The following is a 25,064-nucleotide window of genomic DNA, read 5'->3' as shown; positions in this document are numbered from 1 at the left end:
GAGGAGACAGAAAGAGAGAGAGAGGACAGAGGAGACAGAAAGAGAGAGAGAGGACAGAGGAGACAGAAAGAGAGAGAGAGGACAGAGGAGACAGAAAGAGAGAGAGAGAGAGAGAGAGAGAGAGAGATGGGACGAGAGAGAGAGAGAGAGAGATGGGACAGAGGAGGAGAGGAGAGATGGAAGAGAGGACCGAGGAGGACAGAGGAGGAGAGAGAGAGAGGACAGACTGGTCATTCTATGGTTTGGGGAAGACAATACTGGTCAATCTATGGTTTGGGGAAGACAATACTGGTCAATCTATGGTTTGGGGAAGACAATACTGGTCATTCAATGGTTTGGAGGAGACAATACTGGTCATTCTATGGTTTGGGGGAGACAATACTGGCCATTCTATGGTTTGGGGAAGACAATACTGGTCATTCTATGGTTTGGGGAAGGGAAGACAATACTGGTCATTCTATGGTTTGGGGGAGACAATACTGGTCATTCTATGGTTTGGGGGAGACAATACTGGTCATTCTATGGTTTGGGGGAGACAATACTGGTCATTCTATGGTTTGGGGAAGGGAAGACAATACTGGTCATTCTATGGTTTGGGGAAGGGAAGACAATACTGGTCATTCTATGGTTTGGGGAAGGGAAGACAATACTGGTCATTCTATGGTTTGGGGAAGACAATACTGGTCATTCTATGGTTTGGGGAAGACAATACTGGTCATTCTATGGTTTGGGGAAGACAATACTGGTCATTCTATGGTTTGGGGAAGACAATACTGGTCATTCTATGGTTTGGAGGAGACAATACTGGTCATTCTATGGTTTGGGGGAGACAATACTGGTCATTCTATGGTTTGAGGAAGACAATACTGGTCATTCTATGGTTTGAGGAAGACAATACTGGTCAATCTATGGTTTGGGGGAGACAATACTGGTCATTCTATGGTTTGGGGGAGACAATACTGGTCATTCTATGGTTTGGGGAAGACAATACTGGTCATTCTATGGTTTGGGGAAGGGAACGTAGCAGATTATCATCAGCTCTCTACTGTCCCCTGCCGGTGTTCTTAACTTCTTAACGCTACCCGACCCTGTCGCAGAATCCTTTCCGTCAGCAACCGCTGAATAGCAGAGCGCAACAGTCAAATAATATTACTAGAAGATATTCATATGCAAGTGCAATATTGCAAAACACAGCTTAGCCTTTTGTTAATCCACCGGTCGTCTCATAATTTTGAAATTATGCTTTTACAGAGAAAGCAATCCAAGCGTTTGTGTAAATTTATCGATAGCCTAGTATAGCATTATGTACACTTAGCATCAGGAAGCTTGGTCACGAAAATCAGAAAAGCAATAATTAACCGTTTACCTTTGATGATCTTCGGATGTTTTCACTCACAAGACTCCCAGTTACACAACAAATATTCCTTTTGTTCCATAAAGATTATTTTTAGATCCAAAATACCTCCGTTTGTTTGTCCCATTATGTTCAGAAATCCACAGGAAAGAGCGTCACGACAACGCAGACGGGAATTCCAAATAATCTTCATAATGTCCACAGAAACATGTCAAACATTTTATTATAATCATTCCTCGGGTAGTTTTTAAAATATATATTTGATAATATATCAACCGAGTGTGTAGGTTTTTCAATAGGACAGGGAGGAACAATGGCCGCTTTACTCTGTAGCGCAAAAACTCACTCTGAGAGCCCCCACCTGTCCACTTACGCAATGTGATCTTTCACACTAATTTTCCTAAATAAAAGCCTGAAACTATGTCTAAAAACTGTTGACACCTTAGAGAAGCCATAGAAAAAAGGAATATGATTGATATCCCTTTAAAATGGAGTATAGGCATGCATAGGAACAGAAGGGTTTCAAAATAAGAGGCACTTCCTGATTGGATTTTCCTCAGGGTTTCGCCTGCAATATCAGTTCTGTTCTACTCACAGACAATATTTTGACAGTTTTGGAAACTTTATAGAGTGTTTTCTATCCTAATCTGTCAATTATATGCATATTCTAGCATATGGTCCTGAGAAATAGGCCGTTTACTTTGGGAACGTTATTTTTCCAAACATAAAAATAGTTCCCCCTAGCCTCAAGAGGTTTTAACAGTTTCATTTAAACGTCTGGAAGACAAAATACACACCTTGGTAGAAGTGGAGCTGGATGACTTGGAGGGAGAGGACGATTTCCTGGTTGATGACCTTCCAGATCCGAGCTTGCTTCCTGACTTGGATATTCCCGTTTCAGTTTTCCGAGAGGCACCTCCCTTCGAGGAGGAAGAGGAGGCGGCGGCTCCCTTCTTCTTGGCGAGCTCTGCCAGGAGGGCAGGGGCGAGGGACTGCATCATAACTTCTAGACTGGTGTTCTCCGTCAGGGAGAGGCCAGCTGGAAGGGGAGACATGGGTTACAGAGAGGCCAGATGGAAGGGGAGGGGGAGACATGGGTTACAGAGAGGCCAGCTGGAAGGGGAGGGGGAGACATGGGTAACAGAGAGAGGCCAGATGGAAGGGGAGGGGGAGACATGGGTTACAGAGAGAGGCCAGCTGGAAGGGGAGACATGGGTTACGGAGAGGCCAGATGGAAGGGGAGGGGGAGACATGGGTTACAGAGAGGCCAGATGGAAGGGGAGGGGGAGACATGGGTTACAGAGAGAGGCCAGATGGAAGGGGAGGGGGAGACATGGGTTATAGAGAGGCCAGCTGGAAGGGGAGACATGGGTTATAGAGATAGGCCAGCTGGAAGGGGAGACATGGGTTATAGAGAGGCCAGCTGGAAGGGGAGACATGGGTTATAGAGAGGCCAGCTGGAAGGGGAGACATGGGTTATAGAGAGGCCAGCTGGAAGGGGAGACATGGGTAACAGAGAGGCCAGCTGGAAGGGGAGACATGGGTAACAGAGAGAGGCCAGCTGGAAGGGGAGACATGGGTAACAGAGAGAGGCCAGCTGGAAGGGGAGACATGGGTAACAGAGAGAGGCCAGCTGGAAGGGGAGACATGGGTAACAGAGAGAGGCCAGCTGGAAGGGGAGACATGGGTAACAGAGAGAGGCCAGCTGGAAGGGGAGACATGGGTAACAGAGAGAGGCCAGCTGGAAGGGGAGACATGGGTAACAGAGAGAGGCCAGCTGGAAGGGGAGACATGGGTAACAGAGAGAGGCCAGCTGGAAGGGGAGACATGGGTAACAGAGAGAGGCCAGCTGGAAGGGGAGACATGGGTAACAGAGAGAGGCCAGCTGGAAGGGGAGACATGGGTAACAGAGAGAGGCCAGCTGGAAGGGGAGACATGGGTAACAGAGAGAGGCCAGCTGGAAGGGGAGACATGGGTAACAGAGAGAGGCCAGCTGGAAGGGGAGACATGGGTAACAGAGAGAGGCCAGCTGGAAGGGGAGACATGGGTAACAGAGAGAGGCCAGCTGGAAGGGGAGACATGGGTAACAGAGAGAGGCCAGCTGGAAGGGGAGACATGGGTTACAGAGAGAGGCCAGCTGGAAGGGGAGACATGGGTAACAGAGAGAGGCCAGCTGGAAGGGGAGACATGGGTAACAGAGAGAGGCCAGCTGGAAGGGGAGACATGGGTAACAGAGAGAGGCCAGCTGGAAGGGAGACATGGGTAACAGAGAGAGGCCAGCTGGAAGGGGAGACATGGGTAACAGAGAGAGGCCAGCTGGAAGGGGAGACATGGGTAACAGAGAGAGGCCAGCTGGAAGGGGAGACATGGGTAACAGAGAGAGGCCAGCTGGAAGGGGAGACATGGGTAACAGAGAGAGGCCAGCTGGAAGGGGAGACATGGGTAACAGAGAGAGGCCAGCTGGAAGGGGAGACATGGGTAACAGAGAGAGGCCAGCTGGAAGGGGTGACATGGGTAACAGAGAGAGGCCAGCTGGAAGGGGTGACATGGGTAACAGAGAGGCCAGCTGGAAGGGGAGACATGGGTTATAGAGAGAGGCCAGCTGGAAGGGGAGACATGGGTAACAGAGAGAGGCCAGCTGGAAGGGGTGACATGGGTAACAGAGAGAGGCCAGCTGGAAGGGGAGACATGGGTAACAGAGAGAGGCCAGCTGGAAGGGGAGACATGGGTAACAGAGAGAGGCCAGCTGGAAGGGGAGACATGGGTTATAGAGAGAGGCCAGCTGGAAGGGGAGACATAGGTAACAGAGAGAGGCCAGCTGGAAGGGGTGACATGGGTAACAGAGAGAGGCCAGCTGGAAGGGGAGACATGGGTAACAGAGAGAGGCCAGCTGGAAGGGGAGACATGGGTAACAGAGAGAGGCCAGCTGGAAGGGGAGACATGGGTAACAGAGAGAGGCCAGCTGGAAGGGGAGACATGGGTAACAGAGAGAGGCCAGCTGGAAGGGGAGACATGGGTTATAGAGAGAGGCCAGCTGGAAGGGGAGACATGGGTAACAGAGAGAGGCCAGCTGGAAGGGGAGACATGGGTAACAGAGAGAGGCCAGCTGGAAGGGGAGACATGGGTAACAGAGAGAGGCCAGCTGGAAGGGGAGACATGGGTAACAGAGAGAGGCCAGCTGGAAGGGGAGACATGGGTAACAGAGAGAGGCCAGCTGGAAGGGGAGACATGGGTAACAGAGAGAGGCCAGCTGGAAGGGGAGACATGGGTTACAGAGAGAGGCCAGCTGGAAGGGGAGACATGGGTAACAGAGAGAGGCCAGCTGGAAGGGGAGACATGGGTAACAGAGAGAGGCCAGCTGGAAGGGGAGACATGGGTAACAGAGAGAGGCCAGCTGGAAGGGGTGACATGGGTAACAGAGAGAGGCCAGCTGGAAGGGGTGACATGGGTAACAGAGAGGCCAGCTGGAAGGGGAGACATGGGTTATAGAGAGAGGCCAGCTGGAAGGGGAGACATGGGTAACAGAGAGAGGCCAGCTGGAAGGGGTGACATGGGTAACAGAGAGAGGCCAGCTGGAAGGGGAGACATGGGTAACAGAGAGAGGCCAGCTGGAAGGGGAGACATGGGTAACAGAGAGAGGCCAGCTGGAAGGGGAGACATGGGTTATAGAGAGAGGCCAGCTGGAAGGGGAGACATGGGTAACAGAGAGAGGCCAGCTGGAAGGGGTGACATGGGTAACAGAGAGAGGCCAGCTGGAAGGGGAGACATGGGTAACAGAGAGAGGCCAGCTGGAAGGGGAGACATGGGTAACAGAGAGAGGCCAGCTGGAAGGGGAGACATGGGTTATAGAGAGAGGCCAGCTGGAAGGGGAGACATGGGTAACAGAGAGAGGCCAGCTGGAAGGGGTGACATGGGTAACAGAGAGAGGCCAGCTGGAAGGGGAGACATGGGTAACAGAGAGAGGCCAGCTGGAAGGGGAGACATGGGTAACAGAGAGAGGCCAGCTGGAAGGGGAGACATGGGTTACAGAGAGAGGCCAGCTGGAAGGGGAGACATGGGTAACAGAGAGAGGCCAGCTGGAAGGGGAGACATGGGTAACAGAGAGAGGCCAGCTGGAAGGGGAGACATGGGTAACAGAGAGAGGCCAGCTGGAAGGGGTGACATGGGTAACAGAGAGAGGCCAGCTGGAAGGGGAGACATGAGTTACAGAGAGAGGCAGCCTTCATGTCGGCCTTCTGGCAGAACTACAGAGCTGTTTGTCCAGGAGAACATCCCGAAAATCCATCTACTCGCAAAAATATCTGTAGCGTCAGAATGGTTTGGGCCTACAAAACTAATATTATATACTACCGCACGGCAAGCACCACGTCTGGGTCCAAGAGGCTTCTAAACAGCTTCCAACCCCAAGACATAAGACTAATGAACATCTAGTCAAAATGGCTACCCAGACTATTTGCATTGCTACCCTGTTATTATCTCTGCATAGTCCCACTTAAAAAGATGAGAACCCTGTAATTTTCATTGTACACTACTAACGGACAAGATGAGAAAAACAAATCCAGAAAATCACATTGTAGGATTTTTTATGAATTTATTTGCAAATTATGGTGGAAAATAAGTATTTGGTCTATAACAAAAGTTTATCAATACTTTGTTATAGCACTGTCAATTGTATTACCTCAATTACCTCGACTAACCGATGCCCCAGCATCCCTGTATATAGCCTCCACATTGACTCTGTACCGTAATACCCTGTATATAGCCTCCACATTGACTCTGTACCGGTATCCCCTGTATATAGCCTCCACATTGACTCTGTACCGTAATACCCTGTATATAGCCTCCACATTGACTCTGTACCGTAATACCCAGTATATAGCCTCCACATTGACTCTGTACCGTAATACCCTGTATATATCCTCCACATTGACTCTGTACCGTAACACCCTGTATATAGCCTCCACATTGACTCTGTACCGTAATACCCTGTATATAGCCTCCACATTGACTCAGTACCGTAATACCCTGTATATAGCCTCCACATTGACTCTGTACCGGTACCCCCTGTATATAGCCTCCACATTGACTCTGTACCGTAATACCCTGTATATAGCCTCCACATTGACTCAGTACCGTAATACCCTGTATATAGCCTCCACATTGACTCTGTACCGTAATACCCTGTATATAGCCTCCACATTGACTCTGTACCGGTATCCCCTGTATATAGCCTCCACATTGACTCTGTACCGTAATACCCTGTATATAGCCTCCACATTGACTCAGTACCGTAATACCCTGTATATAGCCTCCACATTGACTCAGTACCGTAATACCCTGTATATAGCCTCCACATTGACTCTGTACCGTAATACCCTGTATATAGCCTCCACATTGACTCTGTACCGTAATACCCTGTATATAGCCTCCACATTGACTCTGTACCGTAATACCCTGTATATAGCCTCCACATTGACTCTGTACCGTAATACCCTGTATATAGCCTCCACATTGACTCTGTACCGGTATCCCCTGTATATAGCCTCCACATTGACTCTGTACCGTAATACCCTGTATATAGCCTCCACATTGACTCTGTACCGTAATACCCTGTATATAGCCTCCACATTGACTCTGTACCGTAATACCCTGTATATAGCCTCCACATTGACTCTGTACCGTAATACCCTGTATATAGCCTCCACATTGAGTCAGTACCGTAATACCCTGTATATAGCCTCCACATTGACTCTGTACCGTAATACCCTGTATATAGCCTCCACATTGACTCTGTACCGGTATCCCCTGTATATAGCCTCCACATTGACTCTGTACCGTAATACCCTGTATATAGCCTCCACATTGACTCTGTACCGTAATACCCTGTATATAGCCTCCACATTGACTCTGTACCGTAATACCCTGTATATAGCCTCCACATTGACTCTGTACCGTAATACCCTGTATATAGCCTCCACATTGACTCTGTACCGTAATACCCTGTATATAGCCTCCACATTGACTCTGTACCGTAATACCCTGTATATAGCCTCCACATTGACTCTGTACCGGTACCCCCTGTATATAGCCTCCACATTGACTCTGTACCGTAACACCCTGTATATAGCCTCCACATTGACTCTGTACCGTAATACCCTGTATATAGCCTCCACATTGACTCTGTACCGGTACCCCCTGTATATAGCCTCCACATTGACTCAGTACCGGTACCCCCGTATATAGCCTCCACATTGACTCTGTACCGTAACACCCTGTATATAGCCTCCACATTGACTCTGTACCGTAACACCCTGTATATAGCCTCCACATTGACTCTGTACCGTAACACCCTGTATATAGCCTCCACATTGACTCTGTACCGTAATACCCTGTATATAGCCTCACATTGACTCTGTACCGTAATACCCTGTATATAGCCTCCACATTGACTCTGTACCGGTACCCCCTGTATATAGCCTCCACATTGACTCAGTACCGGTACCCCCTGTATATAGCCTCCACATTGACTCTGTACCGTAACACCCTGTATATAGCCTCCACATTGACTCTGTACCGTAACACCCTGTATATAGCCTCCACATTGACTCTGTACCGTAATACCCTGTATATAGCCTCCACATTGACTCTGTACCGTAATACCCTGTATATAGCCTCCACATGGACTCTGTACCGTAATACCCTGTATATAGCCTCCACATTGACTCTGTACCGTAATAGCCTGTATATAGCCTCCACATTGACTCTGTACCGTAATACCCTGTATATAGCCTCCACATTGATTCTGTACCGTAATACCCTGTATATAGCCTCCACATTGACTCTGTACCGTAATACCCTGTATATAGCCTCCACATTGAGCCTCGCTGTTGTTATTTACTGCTCTGTAATTATTTGTTATTTTACTTCTCTTAAAATGAAAAATGACTCCAGTGTGTGTATGTGTGTCTCACCAGATGACTCCAGTGTGTGTGTGTGTGTGTGTGTGTCTCACCAGATGACTCCAGTGTGTGTGTGTCTCACCAGATGACTCCAGTGTGTGCGTGTCTCACCAGATGACTCCAGTGTGTGTATGCGTGTCTCACCAGATGACTCCAGTGTGTGTATGCGTGTCTCACCAGATGACTCCAGTGTGTGTATGCGTGTCTCACCAGATGACTCCAGTGTGTGTATGCGTGTCTCACCAGATGACTCCAGTGTGTGTATGTGTGTCTCACCAGATGACTCCAGTGTGTGTATGTGTGTCTCACCAGATGACTCCAGTGTGTGTATGTGTGTCTCACCAGATGACTCCAGTGTGTGTGTGTGTGTCTCACCAGATGACTCCAGTGTGTGTGTGTGTGTGTCTCACCAGATGACTCCAGTGTGTGTGTGTGTGTGTCTCACCAGATGACTCCAGTGTGTGTGTGTGTGTCTCACCAGATGACTCCAGTGTGTGTGTGTGTCTCACCAGATGACTCCAGTGTGTGTGTGTGTGTGTGTGTCTCACCAGATGACTCCAGTGTGTGTGTGTGTGTGTCTCACCAGATGACTCCAGTAGTTTCTTGGCCAGTCTCTCAGCACTGTTAGACTTCGGCAGGCTGCTCCTCCTCGTCGTCTCCCGACGTTCCCTCGCTCTCTCCCGCTCATAGCTCCTAGAGCGTGACCTGGTTGAAGGAATAGGAATATTCAAACATATTAACTCATTTAACTTCTTTGGGGCATTATTGAGTAGCTTGGATGAATAAGGTTCCCAGATTAAACTACCTCAGCCATAAAAGCTAGAATATAATTAGTAGATTTGGGGGAAAAACACAGTTTCTAAAACTGTTTGAATGATGTCTGTGAGTATAACAGAAGTCATATGGCAGGTGAAAACCTGAGAAAAAAATCCAACCAGGAAGTGGGAATTGAGGTTTGTAGTTTTTCCAACTCATTGCCTGTCGAATATACAGTTTATATCAGGTCATAATGCACTTCCATCCACTAGAACAGTCTTTTTTCGAACCTTGTTTCAGGCTTCTACTGTGAAGTGGGCGAATGGGACTGAGTCAGAGGTCTGCCAGAGTGGCATGAGCTGGTCAAAAGACAAAGGAATTCTCCAGTTGGAACATTATTGAAAGCAGAATAATTATTGAAAGATGTTAAAAAAAGATGGATTCTATACATCGTTTGACATGTTTGTACGTACTGTAACAGGAACTTTTGACTTTTCGTCTGCTCCTAGTGATCGAGCTTCATGAATTTGGATTAGCGGGCTAAACTCGAAGGAATTTGTTTCTAATATGGACTTTGTCTGAACTTTCGCCTGAACGTGCCCTCGCATTGTGAGTTTGGATTGTGTACTAAACGCGAACAAAAAGGAGGCATTTGGACATAAATGATGGACATTATCGAACAAAAACAAACATTTATTGTGGAACTGGGATTCCTGGGAGTGCATTCTGATGAAGATCATCAAAGGTAAGTGAATATTTATAATGTTATTTCTGACTTCTGTTGACAACACAACATGGCGGATATCTTTATGTATCTGTATGGCTTGTTTTTGTGTCTGAGCACTGTACTCAGATTATAGCATGGTGTGCTTTTTCCGTAGTTAAAAATCTGACATAAGAAGAAGTGTATCTATAATTCATAATTCATATAATTGTATCTTTTATCAATGTTTATTATGAGTTATTCTGTGAATTGATGTGGCTCTCTGCAAAATCACCGGATGTTTTGGAACTACTAAACATAACGCGCCAGTGTAAACTGAAATTTTTGGATATAAATATGAACTTTATCGAACAAAACATACATGTGTTGTGTAACATGAAGTCCTATGAGTGTCATCTGATGAAGATCATCAAAGGTTAGTGATTCATTTTATCTCTATTTCAGCTTTTTGTGACTCCTCTCTTTGGCTGGAAAAATGGTTGTGTTTTTCTGTGACTAGGTGGTGACCTAACATAATTGTTTGGTGTGCTTTCGCAGTAAAGCCTTTTTGAAATCGGACAGTGTGGCTGGATTTACAACAAGAGTATCTTTAAGATGGTGAAAAATACTTGTATATTTGAGGAATTTTAATTATGGGATTTCTGTTGTTTTGAATTTGGAGCCATGCAATTTCACAGGATGTTGGCGAGGTGGGACGCTACCATCCCAGAGAAGTTAAGAGAGGAATATTCATACATATTCACTCATTAAAGAGAGGAATATTCATACATATTAACTAATTTAAAAGTCTGTTATCTTACCTCCGGGATGAAGAGGCTGTCTGAGGTCGACGTTCCTGATCCCGGTGGGAAGACGACGAGGCCGGAGGGTCACGTTCTCTCTCCCTGCCCCGAAGTGAACCCGGAGACCGGGAACGCCGGGTGGTGGTGTTGTGTCGACGTTCGCGGGATCGTTCCCTGGATCGAGGTCGGCGAGTAGAGGAGGAGGGGGTGTGGTAGGAGAAGGGGCGAAGAGGAGAAGGAGAGCGAGACCAGGATGAAGAACGGGAGGCGGAGCGTGTTGTCCGACGGCGCTTGGAGGACAACTGGCTGCTTTCATTTCTACTAGGAGCAGGGGAGGAAAGGGGAGAAAGAGGGGGAGGAAGAGAGGGGGGGAAAGGGAGAAAGAGAGGGGGAGGAAAGGAGAGAGAGGGGAGGAAAGGAGAGAGGAAAGGAGAGAGAGAGAGGGGGAGGAAAGGAGAGAGGAAAGGAGGAAAGGAGAGAGGAAAGGAGGAAAGGAGAGAAGGAAGAGGTGGTCAGGCTGATGAAGTTATTCTGGTTGGTAACGTAAAGGATGAAAAGAGGAGTGTTTATATACTTCCAACAGACACTAAGACTCAACTTGCTAAACCATTCAGTCAGCAGTGACCTAAATCGAAGGGACATTGAATGACCTTCTATTATAGAGCACAGTACAGAGCACAGTACAGGTAGGAGACTCACCTTGATACAGCGACAGTTTCCACGTTCCAGTCGGGATACCTGGAAGGAGGAAATGGATCAGGTGACTGGCACAAGCTACAACGTGAGGTCATCAGTGGACGTAGATTTCAATTCCTATTTCCGCGATTTTCCTCGCATCCAAATCTCCGCTCATTATTCTCAACTAACTGTATTGGACAAGATATCAACGCCCTCCCCACTCAAGACTTTTTCCTCCAGTGGGTTTTTTATTTTCTTTTTATTTTACCTTTTTCTCCCCAATTTCGTGGTGTCCAATTGTTTAGTAGCTACTATCTTGTCTCATCGCTACAACTCCCGTACGGGCTCGGGAGAAACGAAGGTTGAAAGTCATGCGTCCTCCGATACACAACCCAACCAATCAGCACTGCTTCTTAACACAGCGCCATCCAACCCGGAAGCCAGCCGCACCAATGTGTCGGAGGAAACACTGTGCACCTGGCAACCTTGGTTAGCGCGCACTGCGCCCGGCACGCCACAGGAGTCACATCGTGCACCAGTGACTCCTGTGGCGGGCCGGGCGCAGTGCGCGCTAACCAAGGTTGCCAGGTGCACAGTGTTTCCTCCGACACATTGGTGCGGCTGGCTTCCGGGTTGGATGGCGCTGTGTTAAGAAGCAGTGCTCCTTTCCTCGGAGGACGCATGACTTTAGGATATCCCTACCGGCCAAACCCTCCCTAACCCGGACGATGCTAGGCCAATTGTGAGTCGCCCCCCGGACCTCCCGGTCACGACAGAGCCTGGTAGCGAACCCAGAGTCTCTGCTGACACAGCTGGCGCTGCAGTATGGCGCCCTTAACAACTGCGCCACCAGGGAGGCCCTCCAGTGGGTTTTTTGAGGAGGAGATGAGGTGGGAGGCTGAGAAAAGAGAGAAAGGGAGAAGTGATATATAAAAAGAGAGCGAAGAAGACTCACGATTTCCTGAGTAGACGGCAATTCTCAACGTGGAGACCGGTGTTTTGATGCTCGATCCAGTTCTGTTGATCAAAACAGCAAACAGAGACAATCAGTCTGGTTCTTCATCATCATCCTCCTCCTCACCTCTCAACATCCCCAATAACCCCCAAAGTCCTCTAAATCAAGCACTTTCAATACAATTTTTCAACAGAGTCCAATTTCCTTCTGCTTTCATAGCAGGAGTTGATTTATACAATGTTGGGGAAAAATAACATGGTAAAAATAGGCTCTCTGTTCTACCAAGAAAAAGATTAACGGCAAAAGTCTGATGCTGGAGAAAAAAAATGGCAGCATCTGGAATCTTCCGGGGTTCTTCTCTGGAACGGATCCTCTCAGCAGCCATCTTCTTCCCAAAAAACAACGTACTTCCCAAAGTGACTAAATCAATTGTATATTAAAAAAAATTAAACGCAGTAAGTAGTGTGTTGTATCACTGGTTTAAACACAAGGGTATAATACAATGATATCAGGGGTTGAGTAAAAATAAATTAAGTGGTGTAAATAGTCCATTAATTCACAACGGTCAACGTCTAGAGATGGAGCCTAAACTTCCATGTTTCTGTACAGCACTGTGACATCAGCTGATTTATGAAGGGCTTTATCAATACATTTGATTGCTTGATTGATGGTTGTTCTCTGGCAGCTTCTCATCTTAACGTTGGTTGTATCGTCTTCGAGCACTCGTCTTCCTCATGGCAAATCACGGTCATCAAAAGTCACAAATAAAACTGCATTTTATAACGGAATGTCTTGATTTTACAAACAAATGACAATATTTCAAGGCGCAAAAATTTTTTTGCAACAAAAAAAAATCTCATGACATTACACAATTTTCAATAATGACAATAAACAATGTTGAATTCAGTCCAGGATTCGATGTCTTCATATTCGGAGGAGAAAATATTTTTTTTATACTAAAAAAAAATATGCTTTTCTCTTTTATTTAATGATTTTCCTTTTAGAACGTGTTACCACGGGGACGGGGAATAACGTCCGTGAAATACAACGTCCGTGAAATACATGAGATAATCCCACAGCTAGACTGAAGTGTTTGAATAAACAAAAATGGATTCAACAAGAAGCAAAGTCTTGAGTTACAACATGAGGTTCAACAATATATATATTTCTTTTAAAAAAGGCACACAATCAGTCTGGAGAGGTTCAGAACTGGGTTCAAATACTATTTGAGATTTCAAATACTTTATATGTACTTGATTGAACCCCTGAAACTGAAACAGCTGGAGCCGTTTCTGGAGGGCTAAAACGCCTGGTCTATTATCCGGGACTGAAACAGCTGGAGCCGTTTCTGGAGGGCTAAAACGCCTGGTCTATTATCCGGGACTGAAACAGCTGGAGCCGTTTCTGGAGGGCTAAAACGCCTGGTCTATTATCCGGGACTGAAACAGCTGGAGCCGTTTCTGGAGGGCTAAAACGCCTGGTCTATTATCCGGGACTGAAACAGCTGGAGCCGTTTCTGGAGGGCTAAAACGCCTGGTCTATTATCCGGGACTGAAACAGCTGGAGCCGTTTCTGGAGGGCTAAAACGCCTGGTCTATTATCCGGGACTGAAACAGCTGGAGCCGTTTCTGGAGGGCTAAAACGCCTGGTCTATTATCCGGGACTGAAACAGCTGGAGCCGTTTCTGGAGGGCTAAAACGCCTGGTCTATTATCCGGGACTGAAACAGACATGGGATACCAGGTAGAAACATAAACATAAAAATAGTTTTTTGGCCTTCCAGGAAAGAAAAATCAACCAGTGCTCAAAGTATAACAATCTCAAACAGTATTTAGAATCCAGGTCAAGACAGGAATGGCAAAAAAAAAACTCACCTTTAGCTGGGCACATTCTATGTTACAGAGAGAACAGGTATGAGGAAAGAATCTGGGAGAAGCTGCGGAGTAATCGCTCATCATGGTCGGGGTCGGTAACCTCTTCGTCATCATCATCATCGGGGGAGGTAGGTTCATCTGCTGGTGCATGGAAGGCATCGGACCAATCCGGGGCGGAGGAAAAGTCACTGGGACATGACCAGGAGGTGGGATTGACGGGTTCATGATGGGGAATATGGAAGGCCAAATGGGGGGTGTCGTGGGAGGAGGAACCCCGACCGGGACACCTCCAACCCTGAGTCCTGGAATTCCGACCCCAGCTCCACCACCAAGAACCACCAGGCCGGACCGGGGCTGAGCGTGGCCCCGAGCGTTGCTTTGATTCTGGGACGCCAGGAGTCGGTTGAGTCCTTGGTCTCCGCTGCGGACAGGGATGTTCATGGGCTTGGATGTCGCTTTAGAGGATGATCCGTGGGTTTTGAGGGTCTGCTGGGGTTGGCTGGAAGGCGGAGGAAGGCCGATGCGAGAGCCTGCGTCTGTCATGGGGATGGGGCTCTGGACCGCAGGGCTGTGGATGTGTTGCTGTTGGGTACGCTGCTTGGAAAGGTCGGAGGTCATGGAATGGCCGGCGTACCCGCTCAGCGAGTCTCTGACCATGTCATATTTTGGCTTCTCTTTCGGGAGCGGATTACGCGAGCTGTAATTATCGGGTTGGCTATTATCACCATCATCATAACTGTCGTATTTAGTAGCACGAGAATGTTCGTAATCGATCACTTTGCTCTGTCCTCCACCACCATGGTCGGACCCTGGGCCAGGTCCACCGCCTACCTTGGGCCGAGGGTCCACATCCATAGTTCTATTGGCCTTACGGATGCGGATGTCTCTGAGGATGAAGGGCAGGTTGTCTGGGGTCAGTTGATCGTCTGGGTAGTGGCTGAGGAGCTCCAGGTCTTCGTTGGACAACCCGAAACTCGCCAGGATGCTGCTGGCGGACTCGGACGTGTACCGGGCTGGACGAGAGGCTGCGGACGAGGCGCTCATGGGGGCCTCGGAACCTCTGGAGGTGGATCCCAGCACTCCCGCACCTCCAAACCCAGAGGTTTGGCTTTGGTACTGAGGAAGGGTGGAGGAGAAGAGTTTGGAGGAAGCAGACTGGGTCAGGAAGCCAGACCAGGGGTCCATGGAAGTTTGCTGGTCGCTGGAGGTCCGGCCAGGGGTGTAACCGCCCAGCCCTCCGCCAGACGAGAGCTCGTCCATGGGGTCACGACTTAGGCGAAGGTCTTGGACGTCCAGTGAGACCTGCTGGTTCTTATTCTGCTGCATCAACTGGCTGAGCAGCCTCACCTCCTCTCTGGCCCCGCGGATGTGGTGGTCTATGGAGGTCTCCATCTCCGGGGTCATCCCGGTCGATCTCTGCCCCGGGTCATACCCCATCTGCTGGGCCACCATCGAGGACATCATGCCTCCCTGGCCGGAGGAACCACCACCACCACCAGACCCCAGACCAAGGCGGGAGGCCCCCAGAGGGTCCCTTCCGGCCTGGGATTGTGTGAGTCCGTACTGCCCCATCTGGGCGGCAGATCTCTGGGCCTGTGAAGAGTACTGATCCCCTAAGGGGTTATATAGGGGACGGGACATATTATTGACGGTCGCTGCTGCTGTGAGGAGGTTGATGGGGGCGAGAGGAGGCGAGTGTAGGGTGGTGGGGGGGGTTGGCGGCAGAAGTGGTGGTTGCAGCGGTATCGAGCTGGGCCAGCTGCAGGGAGGCGTGGCCTAAGAGGAGCTGCAGGGGCGGGATCCCAACTCCCAGCCCTCCAATCGGATTCAGCGGGCTGGAAAGGGGCGCAGCGCAACGATCCAATAGCAACGCAAAGCTGAAAGAGTTGGAGAGGAGAAACACACAGGAGGGTTACTGGTTGGTCTTCTCTCTGGCTCGCCCTGGGACAGGTCTATGGACAGTAGTAATCAAACTGGAAAGCAGACTGGATTTCTGCGATTGATCGGTTTGGTCAGTTTCAAGTCTATTTCACACTGAAACACTTTTCACATCAGTTGTGTGTCAAACTGTTCTAGAACAGCTTCTAGAACATCATCAGGGTTCTGTTGGTTAGGTCAGAGCAGAAGAAGACAGTTCCTGCATCTTCACTGGAGGAAAGAAAAACAGCAAGCAAACAGGGAACAGACAGGAGGGGGAGAAGTAGTCATCGTGAAAAACATACAACATTATTTTACAAACTCCATGCACTGCTTTAGTGAAATTTGCAAGATTGCAAGCAGCTTTTTTTAACAAAAGGTTTACAGTCATACTTTCAAGATAATAGACTGCCAAGGGAAATAGTTTATTCAGTAATGAAACGGGGCTTAACTAGTTTCGCTAAAGATCAGATTTAGTAGGGTTAAGTGGAAGCTATTGATTATCGAATGAAGACTGAATCAAAATGTGAAAGGTTACGTGGATGCATAAATCAATAAACGGTGTCAGGGTTCGTTGTAACGGAACTTTCCAAGACAACGATCTGAAAGTCGTATAACCAAACAGAACACTGCACTTGAGAGTCAACTAAACCAATTCATGTCTCTAAGAAACACTAATACACTTTCCGATAATATTGACGAGATAATATTCTTAACAGCGTGTTTATTTTCAAAGTGGTTAACGTCATGGTGCAAAGCGTTGAGACATGAAAGATATTCTACACTGATAGGAAGGCTGTAGAGTTTTCACGTGTGATTAAACACAGAGAGATCAACTGATAACAGAGTTGACCACGTGCCCCAAACTACTGCATTTGACAAAACCAAAAACAAGTCCAATACTGGCATAACAATGTAAAAAAAAAGGTCAACCTAAGAATGTTTTTAGCATTAATGTCAATACATTATTCTAGAACGTTGCAGTGATCACGAGTGGAACAAGGCCTTATAAGACCTGATGGAAAACCTAAATATTTCAGCAGCAAACATTTTATTATTATCGTCATCATCATCATCAAGCAATGAAACCAACAACTTCTATAACAGCAACATATTAAAATGGTGGGAAATACACTCCGTCCAACTTCCAACGAAACGCAGTCTCTTAAATAGATCTCTTTAAATAGATCTCTGAAATAGATCTCTTAAATAGCCGCCTTTTAATAGCTGGGAAAGAGCAAACATTTCAAACACCTGGTCTAAATGGATTGTCTGCGAGGTTACCACGGGGACGGGGACTAACGCCATGTTACCACGGGGATGGGGACTAACGCCATGTTACCACAGGGACGGGGAATAACGCCATGTTACCACGGGGACGGGGACTAACGCCATGTTACCACGGGGATGGGGACTAACGCCATGTTACCACGGGGATGGGGACTAACGCCATGTTACCACGGGGATGGGGACTAACGCCATGTTACCACGGGGATGGGGACTAACGCCATGTTACCACGGGGACTGGGAATAACGCCATGTTACCACGGGGACGGGGAATAACGCCATGTTACCACGGTGACGGGGAATAACGCCATGTTACCACGGGGACAGGGAATAACACCATGTTACGACGGGGAATAACGCCATGTTACCACGGGGACGGGGAATAACGCCATGTTACCACGGGGACGGGGAATAACGCCATGTTACCACGGGGACAGGGAATAACACCATGTTACGACGGGGAATAACGCCATGTTACCACGGGGACGGGGAATAACGCCATCTTACCACGGGGATGGGGACTAACGCCATGTTACCACGGGGACGGGGAATAACACCATGTTACGACGGGGAATAACGCCATGTTACCACGGGGACGGGGAATAACGCCATGTTACCACGGGGACGGGGAATAACGCCATGTTACCACGGGGACGGGGAATAACGCCATGTTACCACGGGGACGGGGACTAACGCCATGTTACCACGGGGACGGGGAATAACGCCATGTTACCACGGGGACGGGGACTAATGCCATGTTACCACGGGGACGGGGACTAACGCCATGTTACCACGGGACGGGGACTAATGCCATGTTACCACGGGGACGGGGACTAATGCCATGTTACCACGGGGACAAACATTGAATTGTCTAATAAATATAAAAAGGCAAAAAAACAAACAAACGTGGAGCTAAAAGATTAATGTTCTTAGGGGGGAAAAAAACAGTGTTTGGACTGGCTGACTTGTTTTTAATGTATTTACCCTTATTTAACCAGGCAAGTCAGTTAAGAACAAATTCTTATTTTCAATGACGGCCTGGGAACAGTGGGTTAACTGCCTGTTCAGGGGCAGAACGACAGATTTTGAATTTGGATCAGGAAAGTTTCCTCATGTGACTTCTACACGGCAGAATGTCGAAACTTGCTTCACCGGTTGTCCACGCGGTTGATCAACATTTTTTTGTTGTTGTTGCAGGTAGGAATGTCAAGTTTTCAAGACGATGATACAGGAAATCCATATATGCATCAACCTTTTCAAAGTGCTGGTCATATCACCCGACAGCACAGACAACCGGTAAAGTACATTTCATTCTGAATTATGGCTTGTAGAGGTCGTGTGAGGTAACTTTCCTGATACAAAACGCTCATTTATGCCCGATGTTGAATTCAATGCAATTCAACGTTGGGGGGGGGCAGTGTCCTCGTTTGACCTAAACAGCATCTGCTCGTTCATTGGTCATGTGCACACCACAAGGTGCAAGGAGCTAACCACCGAGCCAGATGGCTGATTAGCTCCTGTTACAACTCACAACTTAGAGAGGACATCAATACAAATTCCCAAATAATTTGAAAACTCTGACATATGTAAACTATTAGCTAGCTAACAGAAATGTAGTAGCTAGTCCCACACTTTACAGGCTGCAAACTATTAGCTAGCTAGCTAACAGAAATGTAGTGGCTAGTCCCACACTTTACAGGCTGCAAACTATTAGCTAGCTAGCTAACAGAAATGTAGTGGCTAGTCCCACACTTTACAGGCTGAAAACTATTAGCTAGCTAGCTAACAGAAATGTAGTAGCTAGTCCCAAACTTTACAGGCTGTAAACTATTAGCTAGCTAACAGAAATGTAGTAGCTAGTGCCACAATTTACAGGCTGTAAACTATTAGCTAGCTAACAGAAATGTAGTAGCTAGTGCCACAATTTACAGGCTGTAAACTATTAGCTAGCTATCAGAAATGTAGTAGCTAGTGCCACAATTTACAGGCTGCAAACTATTAGCTAGCTAGCATTGCTAGCCAAACAATCATGTGCTCACAACAGCCAGTCGCCCATCCAAAAGGAAGTTTTGTAATGCATGTTAAAAAATCATACAGATTTCACAGAAAAGCGGAAGATTGGTTTTTGGTTAGGCTGTGATAAGGGTGATCACTGGGATCCCGAGAGGTGCAGCTGTCAAAGGCACAGCGTCTCAGTGCTAGAGGAGTCACTACAGACCCTGGTTCGAATCCTGGGCTGTAATCACAACCTTGTTGTGATTGGGAGTCCCATAAAGTTAGATCAAAGCTGAATAAATGTCTTGGAAGATCACATAATGCTAAAATGAGTAACATTTCAACATTACAGATCCAAATTGAATAGCATAACCAGATATCCCACTGCCTGACGTTTCAAATGGAAACATATTAGTCATTGTGGGCAGAACAAGCTAGAGATCCTATTGGCTCATTCCAGCTCATTCCCCGTTAGGGAACGCATACTCTGAGGTGCAATAACTCAAATCACCTTAAACACTCAAACAATCAAACATTTAAACCTTTGACAAAAGGTTTTTAAAAAAACGTCTACAAAATGTAGTCTGTTCGTAACAGAAAACTGTGTTGAGATGAAATGTTTCATCGATGCCAAAATGTGCAGAATATCAGCCCAAATCCACCTGGTTCCTTCTTCTCCCACTGCGGGGTCACTGGGCTTCCTCTCACTACCATATTTGGTAAGAGTGAAAAAACGCCAAGCGGAAGCTTCACATTTATACAACTTCAAATTACATCCGGTGAAATATCTGTCTCGTTCTTCTAGCTGTGGAGAAACATCTCGCTTCACCTCTTTCTCTTGAGTTCCACCACGAGTAGGGGCTGTGTTTTGGAGGGGGGAGGGGTGCTGCACACAAAATATATATATATCTGTATCTAGGCTACACTGTCCTACGGAATGTCCCGCATTTGGGCATTTTAAATGTGGTCACCCTAAGACGTGATAGATCACACCTGCCTTTCGCGTCTTCGACTTTCCGAAAAACCATCAGCCCTCCATTTTGTATTTCCTGTATCGTGTTGCATTAAGCGCCGCATACGACAGAGGACACAAACCCGAGTTTCTACTTCCAGCCAGCGGTATTGTCCGTTTTAAATCACACATATGAACAACAACTCATCTCTTATGTCTTTTGAAATAGGGTTTTTGTTACATACCTTCTGATATTTTCGGTTATTTTCTATGGAGAAATCTCGTACTTGTCTTTCTCTCCAGGCGGCTCCACGGACGCTCAAGGATTTGCGCATGCGCATTCGACTATCTCACCCGAACAACGTCATAGACCTAACCCAATGAAAACAGAGTAGTTGATTGGATAATGTGTTTAATAAATTGGGTCTTCAATTTTTACTGAAATGTCATTATATTCCTGAAAGATGACCTGCTAAATTAGCTAGGTTTCACGAACAAGCTTTAATGGCCTGGAAAATATGTTTCCTGCACAATTTTTCCCCACATAAAGCTCTTCTGTGGAATAATTCAGGCATAACTGAAAGGAATCAGTCATTGTTCTTCACCAGCTGGCATGAGAGGAATATTGACTTTGTTCTTGATGTTTTTGACAACAAAGGGTAATATTCTCACATATGAACAATTTATAAAACATTGAAAGAGTTTCCAACACCTTTCAGAGAGTTAATATCTGTGATCAAAGCGGTCTAACTACACTAATGAAAACTCATCTTCATTTTGGGAATGATTACAAAGTTTATCCAGAACTCAGATTGGAAAGCGTGGGCTTACTTGAGAGATCTTGTTGTAATAAATATATAAGACAAATTCTTCATTCACAACTTACACCGAGAGGAAAGTTTTTCTGGAACATGCTCATTCCTGGTATTGTCTGGAAAAATGCCTGGTTAAGACCTTACAAATACTGTACACCAAACAAAGTTAAGGAAGTGTACTTTAACATTTTGCATAAGATATATCCATGTAATTCTATGATGTCCACATGTGTGGCTATTGATGATATCTGTGTTTTCTGTGAAGAAGAAGAAGAAGGTGAGAATCTGACTCACTTGTTCTTTGAATGTAAATTTGTGTCTGAATTTTGGGAAAACCTTGCAAAAGTACTTATTTACCATTATGAACACTACCCATGTTTTTGACATGAAAGATATAATATGTTACTATTGCAATGATAACAAGACCATTGAAATGATTGTTCATTTGTTTATTCTTGTTGCCAAATACTACATACACCAACAAAAATTCCATATACATTCTATACCAAAATTACATATTTTTCTAATTGAATTTAATGATCGTATTAAAACATTAACCCTAGTGAATAACAACAGGAATAACATCTTCCTGAATCATTATAAGATCTTTTCAGAGTGAATATAATTGCACTAAAATTGTTTATTTCTTGTATTATTTTATTGATATTTTTTGAACGTTTGAGTATTTTCTTGTTAATACCTGTGTTTCGTTTTGTTAGACATGTTTGACGTAGCAAATGTAAGTGGATTTTGTATTATAAATAAAACATTATTTTTAAACAACAAAAAAAACAAGAGTAGTTGATTGAACTTTCACTCCAAGCGGCTCCCAAGGACGCTTAATGATTTGCGCATGCGCATTCGACTATCTCATCCGAACAACGTCATAGACCCACTGAAGACAGAGGAGTTGCTTGAACTTTCCCTCCAGGCGGCTCCACGGACGCTCAAGGATTTGCGCATGCGCATGCGACTATCTCATCCGAAACACGTCATAGACCCACTGAAGACAGAGGAGTTGATTGGAGGAACTTTGTAGGAACTATTCTTCGCCAGATGGGGGAACCCTAGTCCTACATCAACACCAAATTCACAGAATAATTTACCAAGTTTATCATTTATTTAATCTTTATTTCGTTTATTTAAACTAGGCAAGTCAGTTAAGAACTTAAACAGCTATAGACAGAAGTAATATGCAAGGTGCACAGCACCACAGGTGGGTGAATGTATATTTATATATTTGCATGAGTTTCATTCCTAAACGCTATACATTTTGGTAAATTAGCTATTGTTTAATTAAAAAAACGTATGATTGGTGTGTTTTTGTTATAGTTGTTAAATTATATGTGTTATAATCTATCACTACATGGGTTTAATTTCAGAGACAAATAATCAGGTTTTGTTGCAAAACGCTAAATATCCACCTCACTCTGGGGAAAAAAGAGGATGTAGCATTTTTTGAGAAACTCAAATGTCAAATAATTAAATAATGTATTTCTGACTTACAGATTCACTCGGAAAGTATTCAGACCCCATGACTTTTCCCACATTTTATTAGGTTACAGCTTTATTCTAAATTTAAGATGTTTTTTAAATTATCAATCTACACACAATGCCCCATCATTTTTTTATTTTTTTTATTTCACCTTTATTTAACCAGGTTGGCCAGTTGAGAAAGTTCTCATTTACAACTGCGACCTGGCCAAGATAAAGCAAAGCAGTTCGACACAAATAATAACAAATGACAAAGCAAAAACAAAGCTAATTTATAAATGAATAAAATCTGAAATATCACATTTACATAAGTATTCAAACCCTTCACTCAGTACTTCAGCACCTTCACCAGCGATTACAGCCTCGAGTCTTCTTGGGTATGACGTTACAAGCTTGGCACACCTGTATTTGGGGAGTTTCTCCATTTCTTCTCTGCAGATACTCTCAAGCCCTGTCTGGTTGGATGGGGAGCGTCGCTGCACAGCTATTTTCAGGTCTCTCTAGAGATGTTAGATCAGGTTCAAGTCCGGGTCTGGCTGGGCCACTCAAGGACATTCAGAGACTTGTCCTGAAGCCACTCCTGCATCCCGTAGGGGGGGTGCCAGGTTCCTCCAGACGTGACGCTTGGCATTTAGGCCAAAGAGTTCAATCTCATTTTCATCAGACCAGAGAATCTTATTTCTCATGGTCTGAGAGTCCTTAGGGGCCTTTTGTCAAACTCCAAGCGGGCTGTCATGTGCCTTTTACTGAGGAGTGGCTACCATCTGGCCACCCTACCATAAAGGCCTGTTTGGTGGAGTGCTGCAGAGATGGTTGTCCTTCTGGAAGGTTCTCCCACCTCGACAGAAAACTCTGGAGCTCTGTCAAAGGGACCATCAGGTTCTTGGTCACCTCCCTGACCAAAGCCCTTTCCCGATTGCTCAGAACGGCTGGGCGGCCGTCTCTAGGAAAAGTCTTGGTGGTTCCTAACTTCTTCCATTTAAGAGTGTTGGAGGCCACTTTGTTCTTGGGGACCTTCAATGCTACAGAAATGTTTTGGTACCCTTCCCAGATCTGTGCCTCGACACAATCGTGTCTCGGATCTTTACAGAAAAATTCCTACAGCGATACGCCATCCCATCTGGCTAAGTGGGACTATCATTTCATTTTCAAAAGGACAATGACCCAACACACCTCCAGGCTGTGTAAGGGCTATTTTACCAAGAAGGAGAGTGATGGAGTGCTGCATCAGATGACCTGGCCTCCACAATCACCGAACCTCAATCCAGTTGAGATGTTTGGGGATTAATCGGACCGCAGAGTGAAGGTAAAGCAGCCAACAAGTGCTCAGCATATGTGGGAAGCTGAAGCTTTATTTTTACTATTTTCTACATTGTAGAATAATGGTCAAGACGTCAAAACTATGAAATAACACATATGGAATCATGTAGTAACCAAAAAAGTATTAAACAAATCAAAATATATTTGAGATTCTTCAAAGTAGCCCTTTGCCTTGACAGCTTTGCACATTCTTGGCTTTGTCTCGATCAGCTTCACCTGGAATGCTTTTCTAAAAGTCTTGAAGGAGTTCCCACATATGCTGAGCACTTGTTGGCTGCTTTTCCTTCACTCTGCGGTCCAACTCATCCCAATGGATAGGTGGGACATTATAACGTCCCACCTGGCCAACATTCGGTGAAATTACAGAGCGCAAAATTCAAATTAAATTATTAGAAATATTTAATTTTCATAAAATCCCAAGTGCAATACACCAAATTAAAGCTTAACTTCTTTTTAATCCAGCCACTTTGTCAGATTTCAAAAAGGCTTTACAGCGAAAGCAAACCATGCGATTATCTGAGGACAGCACACCACCATACAAACACATGAAAATCATATTTCAACCAAGCAGGCGCGACACAAAAGTCAGACATAACGATATAATTCATGCCTTACCTTTGAAGATCTTCTTCTGTTGGCACTCCAATATGTCCCAGAAACATCACAAATGGTCGTTTTTGTTCGATAAAATCATTTTTTATATCCCCAAAATGTCGATTTATTTGGCGCGTTTGATTCAGAAAAACACCGGTTCCAACTCGCCCAACATGCTGACAAACTAGCTAATAAGTTACCTGTAAACTTTGTCCAAACATTTCAAACAACTTTCCTAATCCATCCTTAGGTATCCTAAAACGTAAATAATTGATAAGAAATGAAAAGTGGAGCGAGTTCCAGGTCGCGCGCATCAAACAAAAGAGTCCACTTGGCTTGATTCTCATTCTGAATAGCCGTACTTCTTCATTTCTCAAAGGTAAAACATCAACCAATTTCTAAAGACTGTTATATGCATATCCTAGCTTCTAGGCCTGAGTAGCAGGCAGTTTACTTTGGGCATGCTTTTCATCCGGACGCAAAAATACCGCCCCCTATCCCAAAGAGGTCTTAACACAGGATCAGTGTCCCCCCACGGGATGGTTGAGCTAACGTAGGCTAATGTGATTAGCATGAGGTTGTAAGTAACAAGAACAATTCCCAGGACAT

At 45.9% G+C, this 25,064-nt stretch overlaps 1 protein-coding gene across 3 annotated transcripts; it reads right to left on the bottom strand.

Moving 5' to 3' along the window:
• Positions 1-2,085: 2,085 nt before the first annotated feature.
• On the bottom strand, positions 2,086-20,620 carry LOC109883652 (zinc finger protein 638-like). Of its 3 annotated transcripts, none has more exons than XM_031791680.1 (7): positions 20,478-20,620; positions 14,082-15,958; positions 12,209-12,270; positions 11,275-11,313; positions 10,594-10,896; positions 8,897-9,018; positions 2,086-2,393 (listed from the first exon to the last, which is right to left on the bottom strand). In XM_031791680.1, exons 2-7 carry the CDS (start codon positions 15,720-15,722, stop codon positions 2,101-2,103), a joined length of 2,460 nt encoding a protein of 819 aa, XP_031647540.1. In that variant the 5' UTR covers positions 15,723-15,958; positions 20,478-20,620; the 3' UTR covers positions 2,086-2,100. The 3 variants fall into 3 exon arrangements, with proteins under 3 accessions (XP_031647540.1, XP_031647541.1, XP_031647542.1); XM_031791681.1 differs by having other exon boundaries at positions 14,082-16,229; positions 20,478-20,548; XM_031791682.1 differs by lacking the exon at positions 20,478-20,620 and having other exon boundaries at positions 10,594-10,893; positions 14,082-20,439.
• Between the last annotated feature and the right edge of the window lie 4,444 nt (positions 20,621-25,064).

The sequence above is a fragment of the Oncorhynchus kisutch genome, linkage group LG16, assembly GCF_002021735.2.
Source record: "Oncorhynchus kisutch isolate 150728-3 linkage group LG16, Okis_V2, whole genome shotgun sequence".
Taxonomy (NCBI): domain Eukaryota; kingdom Metazoa; phylum Chordata; class Actinopteri; order Salmoniformes; family Salmonidae; genus Oncorhynchus; species Oncorhynchus kisutch.
Note: the sequence above shows the minus strand (reverse complement) of the source record. Positions and strands in the feature narration are given on the sequence as shown.

Coding starts and splice junctions, on each gene's coding strand:
- LOC109883652 (XM_031791680.1), bottom strand. CDS start 15,722: ATGTCCCGTCCCCTATATAACCCCTTAGGGGATCAGTACTCTTCACAG. Junction 11,314..12,208: donor TGCCGTCTACTCAGGAAATC/GTGAGTCTTCTT, acceptor TCCTCCTTCCAG/GTATCCCGACTGGAACGTGG. Junction 10,897..11,274: donor GAAACTGTCGCTGTATCAAG/GTGAGTCTCCTA, acceptor CCCTGCTCCTAG/TAGAAATGAAAGCAGCCAGT.